At 36.4% G+C, this 11,488-nt stretch overlaps 1 protein-coding gene across 1 annotated transcript; it reads right to left on the bottom strand.

Moving 5' to 3' along the window:
• Nucleotides 1-829: 829 nt before the first annotated feature.
• LOC133864801 (peroxisome biogenesis protein 2) lies at nt 830-10,820 on the bottom strand. The gene is made up of 8 exons (XM_062301216.1): nt 10,505-10,820; nt 10,082-10,195; nt 9,782-9,935; nt 8,901-9,037; nt 8,673-8,773; nt 7,630-7,747; nt 1,465-1,628; nt 830-1,372 (listed from the first exon to the last, which is right to left on the bottom strand). Exons 1-8 carry the CDS (start codon nt 10,682-10,684, stop codon nt 1,243-1,245), a joined length of 1,098 nt encoding a protein of 365 aa, XP_062157200.1. The 5' UTR covers nt 10,685-10,820; the 3' UTR covers nt 830-1,242.
• Nucleotides 10,821-11,488: the final 668 nt, after the last annotated feature.

Genomic DNA, 11,488 nt, shown 5'->3' with positions numbered 1-11,488 from the left:
TTTTCACTTTTTTGGTAGTAATCAAACTTAATTAAATTTTGGAAAATGAAATAGCATAATTGTGAGGGGCAAGCACACTTGTCTCTCTCATCCACAATTTGATTCATTCTTCTTCCTTGGCTGTTAGAATTAGCAAGTATTCGATCTTTTGGAAGTCGCAATTTTAGCACAAAAGTAGTTCATGTTTGTCTTTTTGGTCCAAGTAGATAATCAAAACTTACTGGCAACCAACTCCCAGCTGTCTAATTTGGCGTATAATAATAATGTATTATATTTCTGACTATGATAACCACCCATTCCCTTCAAGCTAGGCCGCCTTAAATATTAGCTTGGATATTATTATAAAATGGAGTCAATGGACAAACTTCATTGCTGTACGTTTAATTGTATAATCGATTAATTAATCCAATAGTGAAACAAATTTTATTTCTTGCACTCCGCATAAATTGACCACAAAACTAATCACCAATCAAATCAAGCGTAGAATATTAATCCAATCTTTACTTCCTTATTACCCCAAAGATAATGCCCTCGACTATTCAACTCTTTTTTTTTTCTTTTTTCTTTTTTTTAATTATGCTTGCATGGGTGAAAGAGAGCAGAAGAATATATATATATATATATATATATATAAGCAGAAAAGCAGGTAGAGAAGTTGTTAAACATATCTTATAAATAACCTCAAACCGTGTGATTACGATTGGTGCAAATTAAAATCGAGAATGAACCAAGCAGATTTACTTAGTGTCTATCAAACACTGAAAGTGATTTACCAAGCAGTCACAAGCAAGCATGAAGCATTTAATTTTTTGCCACGGAAAAGAAAAAATATGGAGGCCAATAACAGCCAACAACACCAAATACTTTTTATCCGAAACAAACATGGCTCAAGCAAATTAAGTACCAACCAAAAATAAATAAAGTAGTTCCATCTGCCAAAGAATCATTGCTTGGCATTACTGAAAGGGCACCTGCTTTTTCTAGAGACCCACTTCAAATATTCGAATGATTGGGGAAAAAATTAAACCCATTACGATATATATATATATATATATTTGTAATAAATACACTGGAAAGAAGACAAAGAATGAAACCCCCCCACTCCATGGCGGAATAATTGCTTTCACCCGGAATTGATTTCTTGATTGAAAATTTTAATGGGGGAGAGAAAAAAAAATAATAAAGTAGTGCTACTACCTGTAATAAATGCTTTTAATTTATTTTCTTCAACCTCTCTGGAGATTATTGTTTTGGGACTAAATTAATGCTGACACCAGCATGCCGCTGCATAGCATTGACAGGCTCACTGCACCTGGAACATCTGAATGATGGAACTGCAGCACATCGCGTCCTAAGGCAGTAATAACAGTATCTGCAAACAATACAAATTACACTACCTGTGTTGACAAGGAAGATCGAGCCAATTATTAAGGCGAAAGAGGACAAACACGCAGTTATGTGTACCTGTGCTGACATGGAAGAGCCAGAAACGGAATGGTTGGAGTAGCCAGACAAATGGGGCAAGCAGCGTCATCCTCTGCAGAACTCGAAGATTTATGTTTAGAGAATGGGAGAAAGTTTCTAACGGATGATGAATTGAGAAGAGGAAGAAGTAACAACAGCATCTCCTGCCATCACCCAAAGATCCAAAATTGTAAGCTCTAAAATAGATCATTATCCACAATGGATAATAGCTTAACTTTGCGCTTCAAGAAGCTGTCAGAGAAGAAACAAGAATTCCAAATATTCAAATATTGTTATTTACTTGGATAAAAAGTACAGTAATAAATCTTTGAAAGTAACCCAGGCAACAGAAAGAACTAAGAACCACATGAAGTGGATGAAAAAGATGAGTCGATCAATCTATAAGCGAGAAAATTAAACATAGAGTTTCTAGTTATCTTCTTAACCCTAGGAAAGGTATGCATGTCTTGCCCATGTGATAAGGATCACTTCATAGATTCCAGAATCTGGATATTTTATTTGCTTTACAAACTCAAAAAAAAAATGTTTCTCATTTGTCGGAATTGTGCATCACTAAAGAAATTGCTACATTTTCCAATTTTGATTGATTTTAGCAGATTTAGCTTAGAAATTTATAGTAAAAGAATGTCTCAAGCTATTTAGCAAAAATTGAAAAAATTGCGACAAAATCTGAAGTTTAGTTGATCCAAAACCATGCAAATACATACTTAAGAACAGCAAGTAGATGTTCGTAATGCTTGACTACACTAACAGGGCACTGAAAGAAAGAAAAGGAGGGTCTTACAAAATTGGTCTTGTGTCTCCAGAACTCAATCTGGCAAGAAAAATTTGTTAAAGAATGACTTGCAATCTGTTTTGAATGCTTCTTGGACTTGTGAGATTATACCTAACAATTGATTTTATTTTTTTTTTTATATAAACTTGAAAAGTTATGGAGAATAAAAAATAAAAAATAAAAATAAAAATAAATAAAAAAATAAAAAGAAGAAGAAGAAAAAAAAAAAGGACTAAGATCATACTTCATATGTAAAAAAGTGAAATAAACAAAATGAAAAATTAATAAAGAATCTCCACCATTACACTGCATGAAGTGGGAGAGGATTGACAATAAATACAGAAAACCACAAGCAGGAACGTACTTGCCTTTGAGAGTGTCAATGCCTTTTACCTTTATGATGGCAATGGTTTTTTTAATTTTTTTTTTAATGAATATAATGGCAATGGTTATAAAATCAATTCCTAGCTTTATAGGTGAAGATGGAAGTTTTCAGAACAAACGTGTCTACGTATCATTTCTTATTTTCTTATGAATAATAATTTATTGTAAAAAGAGACAAAAAGCCTTCGTACACGAGAGGTATACAAGAGATGCAACCACCCTAAAGGTGTCGAAAAACTAAAAAGTTAAATAAATCTACAAGTTGAGGAAAAATTGAAAACATAAGTTACAGCTCAATCTAAGAGATATGTCAAAAAGGCGGATTTTAAACATCGCACATTAGACTCGCAATCCTCGAATAAGCGCCGATCTCTCTCTCAAAATGCTCCTCATTAATAATGCGGGCATAACTTTCTAGATGGCCTCGTTGGAGGGTTCTGGCCCTCGAGTCTTCAACAATTAAGCAGCTCTAGAATATTGCTAGACATGACCCACAAGTGACGACTCATGCCCAATGACACAATATTGTCCGCTTTTGGCTCTTCCGAACCAGACTTTCCAGAAGATCACACATCCTACTAATACTCTCACAGAAACACACTTAACTGTGGAGTTTTAATAGGTTCATAGCCATCACGGCTTTAAAACACATTGGGTCAAGAAATGTGCAAATATACATATAAGCACGCTCCCCATTCCCATACCCAGACGATGTTGAATGTTACAATCACCCTCTTGGGACCCAACGTCCCCACTAGTGATCCTCATGGGATCATCTCATTCTTGGCATCCCATTAAGTGCCCACTGGCGACCCTCATGGGCTTATGTACGCTCCCTCTATCTCAAGTTGGACAATGGCTCTAATACCATTTGTAACAACCCACCCCCCCAATGACACAATATTGTTCGTTTTTTGCTCCCAAACATCGGACTTCCCAGAAGATCACCCATCCTGATAGGAGTTCTTATAGGTTTATGGCCATCACAACTTTAAAACACGTTGGGTCAAAAATGGTGCAAATATACATATAAGTGTTAAATCACCCCTTATCCTAAAAACTTAAGCTGATAGGAAGAGATAAATTTAATCACTTAATCAATTCTTTAACATTCCCCCTCACGTATGGGCTTAAACTCCCTTTTAATGGGTGAGACCCAACACATGGAATATTTAATTGAAATGAGAAGTAAATGAAAGAAACAGTATTCGAACTGAGAACTTTTGCTCTGATACCATGTTAAATCATCACTTATTATAAAAACTTAAGCTGATAGGAAAGAGGTAAATGTAATCACTTAATCAATACTTTAACAATAAGCACATCCTCATTCTCATACCTAGGCCATGTGGGATGTCACACCACAAAACTCTGAATAAGATGAGAACCAAGTCTGAGATCTCGCTACTAAACTCACAATGGATGAGGAGGTGGTTTACTGTCTCCTTGTTCTTTTTGCAAAGGCAACACCAACAAGTGTAAGACCATGCCTCCTAAGATTATTGATTTTACCCAAAACTACAGTCAAAGTGCAGAAAGTAATTTGAGGTGGAGCTTTCACCTTCCAAACGCTCTTCCAAGGGAACAGACAAGACTCTCCACAATGTAAAGAGTTATAGTAGCTCTTCACCTCAAAGCCATGATTGCATGTTGGGTCCACAGGATTCTCTCTCTCCCCACGATAGGCTTTTGAGGACTACAATAGGTCAAGAAATACGACAAGGGACTCTAGCTCCCAATGCTGGAATGCCTTGAAGAAACTCAAATTTCAATTTTTATATATGTCAGAAGGGTCCAAGTAATTCGACACTAAGGTCTCTATGTCGCAAGCTATAAATAGAGTTCCGGGAATGAGGACTTCAGAGCCGCTTCTCCATACCAAACATCATGCCCAAAACGAATGTGAGACCCATCCCCAAGTCTATAGGAGACCAAGTTGGATAAATTCCCCCAGCCATTCCTAATATTCTTCCAAAGGTCTCTATGTCACAAGCTATAAATAGAGTTCCGAGAATGAGGACTTCAGAGCCACTTCTCTGTACCAAACATCATGCCCAAAACGAATGTGAGACCCATCCCCAACTTTGAAGGAGACCAAGTTGGATAAATTTCCCAAGCCATTCCTAATATTCTTCCAAAGGCCCACCTCATATGTTTCCCCAGTTTCCTCAAAACACCAACTCCCTCTTTAGATCCCATACTTCTCAACAATCACCTGTCTCCATAGGAAATTCTCTTCTTGCATGAATCTCCAAAGTCATTTACCTAGTAAAGCTTTATTAAACAACATGAGATTTTTCACACCCAACTCCTTAAGGAACTGGGGAGAAAACAGTCTTTTAGTTCACTAGATGAAGCTTAGGCTCACCACCTATTCCATCCCAATGAAAGTCCCTTTGAAGACGCTCCAATCTTCTAGCTATACTGGTTGGTAAAGAGAAAAGGGACAAGAAATACATTGGTAAACAGGATAACGTGCTCTTCATAAGGTTAGACGACCACCTTGAGACAAATAGATCTTCTATCTAGCTAATCTTCTTTCCATTTTCTTAACTACCCCATCCCAAATAGCTTTTGATTTGGAGGGGCATGGCAGAAGTCCCAAATATTTCAATGGCAAAGAAGATATACTACAATTCAGAATGTCGGCCAACTCTTCCAGATGCAGTACCTCTCCCGACCACAACTAAATATTATTTCCAAAGATTGACCTTCAAACCCAAAATAGCCTCAAAACACAAGAGAATGTGTCCCAAATTAAGGATCCGATCTCCATTTGCATCACACACAATAAGAAAATCATTTGCTAAAAGACGAGAGATTTCCAAAGGGGCTGCGTTTTGGAGGTCGACCCAAAATCTAGATAAATAACCCCCAACCATAGCTCTAGACAACATCCTACTAAGAGCCTCCATGACAATCACAAATAGGAGAGGCAAAAGTGGGTCCCCTTCGCAGAGGCCCTTGGAACTAGCAAAGAAACCATGCGGGCTACCATTAATCAAAATAGAGAATCGAGCCATGGAGATACAAGCAAACATCCATTTCCTCCATTTTGAACCAAAGCCAAGGCGCCCTAGAAGGTAGGAGAGACTCTCAGTTGACATAGTCGTAGGCTTTTTTCAAGTCTAGCTTCAAAAAAAAAAAAAGGAATTCCCGAATTTAGTATGTTGTCCAAACACTCATTGGCTATAAGAATTGAGTCTAGAATTTCTCTCCCCTCTATAAAGCATTCTGCCTATTCAATATAAGCGAACCCAACACCTATTTCATTCTAATAGCAAGGACCTTAGTCAAAATCTTATAGACACGAGACCCCACCAAACTGATAGGTCTGAAATCCCTTACTTCCAACTGCCTAGTCTTTTTAGGGATAAGAACAATAAAAGTTGCATTAAGGCTCTTTTCAGACAAACCATGCTTGCGAAAGTTATGGAAGATGCGGATAAGGTCATCATTCACTATAGCCCAACACGATTGGAAGCAGGTAGTAGTGAAGCCATCCGGCCCCGATGCTTTATCACTATCTATACTAAGCAACACCTGATAGACTTCTTCCTCTTGAAACAGCCTCTCCAACCAATCTGCTTCTACAGTGTCTAACAAGGGAAACTCCAAGAGAATCATTTCTACGGAATTACACTTTTTGAACTCCAACGCTTGACGTATCATTTCTACATAATTACACTTGATTGTTCAAGAGTGTTAAGTATCGAAAGCATAAAAAACAAAAGGCAAAATCCTTTTGCCTTAATTTCACCAAAAAAACAAAAACAAAAACAAACAAAAAAGAGTAGAAAACCATGCTATAAAATTTATAGTACAACAATTTACATGCAAATGATGCCCAATAGCACCACAAGATAAACACCCTAAATCAAGAAGATCAAAAATATCTTTTTACTTTTCTTGATGCATATCGATGGACATTTTCACAGCCTAAAAAATTAGCAAAAAACCTAAAGGTCAAAGATGAACTAATGATTAATATTTCTCCAATAGGGATCAATTACTGGAAGCCATCTCAAGTCCCAACCCTCTACTTTCTGAATCAAAATCAATTTCCAAATCATTAATTTCATTCCTATTTTTTTAATGCCTAACTAGACAACCATGAAGAGTGATTTTAACTTTTTAAAAATAATTAACTCGACGACCATGATGAGAACTAACACAAGCATTGCACATGATCATAGGTAAAATATTTGTGTGATCCCATTTTGATGGCTTGTGGCATGAGCTAAAGTCCATCAACATCTCATTTAAATAAAAACCCAGAAGCTCCAACACAAAAATCAATGTCAAAGGTTTACATTAGGCATTGCACTTGAGCAATTTCTATGATGTAACACGAACACAAGTAACCTTGATAGCAAAAATTGATCCTTTTGAGTCTTTAGTAAACTTTTCCCTTTTTCTTTTTAACTCAAGCAAATATTGGCTCTGATATATATATTAAAGAGCGTGCTACATGCTGCAATGACATAACTCATGGCAAAAGGTGCATATATTTTGCATATTTTTCATGAAAACAGAAGCACCATCCCAATAATCATCAATTTAAGGCAAAGTAATTTAAAGGTAAATTATGTCAACAATCGTTCTCAATATCAACAATTAATTCAGGAAAGGAAATAAAGAAGGGCATAAGGTAACAATACTGTATCAGAGGTCTCTATGATTTGCAGTACCAATCATATATCATGTATTGAATATCAATTATTTGAACATAAACAAAATACTTTGAAGATTGAGATGGTCAATTAATTGAAACAAACAAATAGCAAGGGTAAAGAACTTTTAAAATTTAAGCACAATTTGGAGCAAGAAGCAAATCAAGGTTTGTTGGCCTAGGAAGGACAATTCCTCAGACCAACTCACAAGTGTGTGACCGACAGAAATTATAAGAGAATAAATAGAATATTATTTGAACTCGGATTTTCCTGAATTCGACTGCTAAACTCAACAAGGAAGATCAGAATTACCGAGAATTCATTCCACACTAATTGGCGGTTCATGTACTCAAAGCTAACAGCTCGGTTCATATTAGGGCTACCATAGACAAGCCTAGCTCTCAAAGCTCTTTCAATAAGATTCCTGTACCTGCATAACGAATGCACAATTTTTTTTTTTTAAGTAAACATCACAGAAACACAATATGAAGATATGTGAGAGCTGCAAGTTGGTCAAGGGGATGATGGTCATTGTCATAAATTATCATTATATTATTTTTAAAACCAATCAGTTGCAAGTTACCAACATTCCCATTGTTTGAAACACATGTTTACTTTTTGGGTGGTTGAATTTGATCTCATATGCTAACATTGGGTTCGAATGTTAAGTGTGCACACAGAATAGCAATATTGCTCTATTTTCCTCACACTAACAATTAACCTTCATGTTAAAACATGTGCTTTGCTTCAATTAGCCTCATGCCTTCCTTTTGCACTTTGCATATAGCTTTAAGAGATTGTGGCGGTTATGTGCACCTTGAACCTTTCATCACATTGGTATATTATACGTGCCGACATAGTTATATTAGGAACATAAAAAGTTAAATACTAGATTGGTAACAAACTATTAGCATGATCAACAGTGCTCAGCATCTACTGCCTTGTCACATTATTCTAGTTAAAATCAAAGGGACTTTTTTCTTGATGAGTGACAGTCACAAGGAGATGGACTTAAAGAAATCGATAATTCTTCTCCTTTAGTTCCATGAATATGCAAGTAAGGTGGTATCGATAAAGAGTCGACTATTACTTATCCAAAAATAAAAAATAAAGAGCCGACTATCAAAACAATCAAGAATATTTAGCTAGTTGAGATCTATCCTCTATATTTAACTTATTCGATGTTACCATGTAGCTTTTTCCATTATTCATTTGTGCCATTCAATGTTTTCATTCTGACACAATTTGTTTAGTTCATAAGCATAATACCATCTCAGGATAAACAATATCTTCGGTAGACTGGATTCAAGAAGAAAAAAAAGAGTAAGAGAACAGGTTCATGCTTGAAAGCATACCTTCCCGTATAAAGAAATATGAGAAGGTTGCCGAATGAGGCAGCTTTATATAATCCTTCTACACGTTGTATCAACATCCACGCTCGCCGTGCGAATGACCTCTGAGGCAAATGCCAAAGACAAATTAGTGCCAGTTCAATCTACCCCCATCTATGATGTCACACAGGTAGGTAGGTGGGGTGAGGGAGGTGGGTCTAAGGTGAGCAAATAGGCCAGAAGAAACTATACCTGCTCAGAATCGCCCCATCTGCGAAAAGCAGAGAATGACTGTAAACGAGCCCAGATGTATTGACCACCAACAGTGGCAACACAATACCAAATCTTCTGAGCCATGGTAAGTCCAGGACCTTCCAAACCCGTTCTGACTGTATGGAAAATAACATACAAAAAGCATAAGTGCAACATATAAGTCATAAATAGCAGTGAGGTTGAAAAACAGGAAAGACAAAGTTAAAAAGGGTGATCTATTCAAACAAAATATTTCTTATCAAATATAACAGGGTAAGCAACTATAAAAAGAAACTGAACTGAAAGAAAACCAAACCAAATTAAATTCTAAACAGCTATTAGAAAAACTATAACTGTGTCCTGCTCAGTCAATAATTGAGCATTAGAACAGCCTGATCTCTACACAACACCCATTACTATTTTAAATATTTTCTTTCATCATCAAAACATGTTGAACAATCTCATTTGGGAAACTTCTATAAAAGCTTCAATTTATATTTTTAGATAAATATATTTGGATATTAGTAATATCCAACGGAACCAAGTATATCTTTGTAGAACACTATAGATACTAATACTTATGAATACATATTATTGTCAGTTTTCCTATAAAAAATTTTATAAGAGAGAAATGAATCGAGTGTTTGAAAGAATATAACCCCTTTTGAGTCAAGCTCAATGACAAGAATAGTAAGTAGATTCATTTCAAACCATAATTCAAGTTGGTGCCACAACCACCAGAGTTGTAACATGAAGTCTCCACTTTTGTTTCTTAGTCTGTGTAACTAATTTAGCAATAACAAAATTAGAATTCTGAAACTATCATATAACAGTTAGAGACAGCTTAGTTAAGAAGGAGCATATATTCAGACCATCATTACCTTTTCCTCTTGCCTCCATCGCACATTCATCTCTATATCTCAAGTTCATGAGAGCGATTCCCGGAGTAGGCTTATCTACCCAAATTGAGAACCGCCAAATGAGAAACTCAAGGAAAGCATCGAGCTCTGCTTCATATTGAAATAACATTCCTGGCTAATCCCAATAAAATGAAGTAAACGGTTTTAAATAATTTCCAAGCAGTTTCATAGCTATACTACTACTGACCCTTGTTAATATTGATAGCTACAGCTATGCTATTAATTGCTTTGGTAAATACCACAAAAAGTTGTAAGATATACCTTCATCAAAGAGAAGACCTTAACCAGCTGCTCTTTCAGCATGGCTGACATTTCAACGTCCAGTCTTGCTGCATCGACTTGATTTACTCTCGAGATTGAAACTGGGATTGTTGGCTGTAAAAGAAATTCCAATGAAAAAATAAATTAACAAATAATACACATCGGAAACACGATTAAATAATTAAAAATAAACAAACAACAAGCACAACACGGGACTGTTAAGTACTAGAACAAATTGGACGGAGTTCAATAAATAGAACAAACGCAGAAACATAGAAATTATACAGAGAAGAAGCAAACCCTAAACTGCAATAAATTGAAGTAAACGTTAGGGGCTGAAGAAAAATAAGAGCTTAATGAAAACAAAATAAGCTACAAATAGAAATATTAATTGGATGCTAGGGCAAAGGGAGGAAAAAGCACCAGGTGAGAGTGAGAGAGGGATTGCCAATGAGGGAGCAACTTGTGGTAAGTGTCAATCCAAGCGTCTTCTGGTGGTGGGAGATTGGTGTTACTCAAGGAAGCCGTTGAAGAAGAAGAAGAAGAAGAAGAAGAAGAAGAAGAAGGGGATGATGATGGAGCAGCTAGGGTTTCTTTGACCATGGCTTTGACAGGGTTTCAGAGAGAAAAGTGTGAGCGAGCGAGAGAGAGAGAGAAAGGAGGGAGATTGGGATGCTCAACTATGCTCTGTTCCCATCTCACAAGGCGGTTCGGAAAATGAAGCAGCGGGGGGGCAAATCGCGATGTGGCAGTAAAATGTATGTTTTTTTTTTTTTTTGTTTTTTTTTTTTGGTCCTTTTTTGTGGTAGTTACTAGTTACTGTTAAACAAAAGGGTACTTTGGTCCATTGGTAAGTCCATTGGTAGAATTATTATGGTCTCTTTTTATCAAACGAATGCTATTTGGATCTTTATTCATTTTCATTTCGAGTTTTAGGGCCAGAATTTTTTAGAGTTCAATTGGAAGTAATGTATCAATATTTTGAAATTCATCTATGGTGATTATAAGGCTTAAGGCCTAACAAGCACAACCACCCCATGGCCCATGGGCCCGAAAGTGGGTTCGGCCCTAACCAAAGGCCCATGTTAATCAAAAGGGTGTGCATGGGAACATTTCCCCTCAATGACCCCAGCTCACCAATTAACCAAATTTTGTGCTCTTGAAACTCGGATTTGGATCCTTTCCAGTTGATTTGAACTAGAGGGTAGCCGGTTCACAGCTTGGATTTTCCTAAGGCCAAAAACTTTCCACGTTAAAAGATAGAAAGATTGAAAAGTTCACATTTTATTCTAACACTGTTAAGTCTACAAATAAATAAAGAAATAAATAAAAACTCTGCAAAAGTTTTCCTCCCCTCTTCCATCCTCACATCTAGAAGCTTAACTCTGATCTGACGATGATGGTGAA

This window comes from Alnus glutinosa, chromosome 3, assembly GCF_958979055.1.
Source record: "Alnus glutinosa chromosome 3, dhAlnGlut1.1, whole genome shotgun sequence".
NCBI classification, from domain to species: Eukaryota; Viridiplantae; Streptophyta; class Magnoliopsida; order Fagales; family Betulaceae; genus Alnus; species Alnus glutinosa.
The sequence above is the reverse complement of the archived record's forward strand: the minus strand, read 5'-3'. Positions and strand labels throughout refer to the sequence as shown.

What these genes read in the sequence shown, in the direction of transcription:
- LOC133864801 (XM_062301216.1), bottom strand. Translation starts at nt 10,684, where the DNA reads ATGGTCAAAGAAACCCTAGCTGCTCCATCATCATCCCCTTCTTCTTCT. An exon ending in CCCTCTCTCACTCTCACCTG is followed by an intron (nt 10,196 to 10,504) that starts GTGCTTTTTCCT and finishes TTTCTTTTACAG; the next exon opens with CCAACAATCCCAGTTTCAAT. An exon ending in GATGGGGCGATTCTGAGCAG is followed by an intron (nt 8,774 to 8,900) that starts GTATAGTTTCTT and finishes CATTTGCCTCAG; the next exon opens with AGGTCATTCGCACGGCGAGC.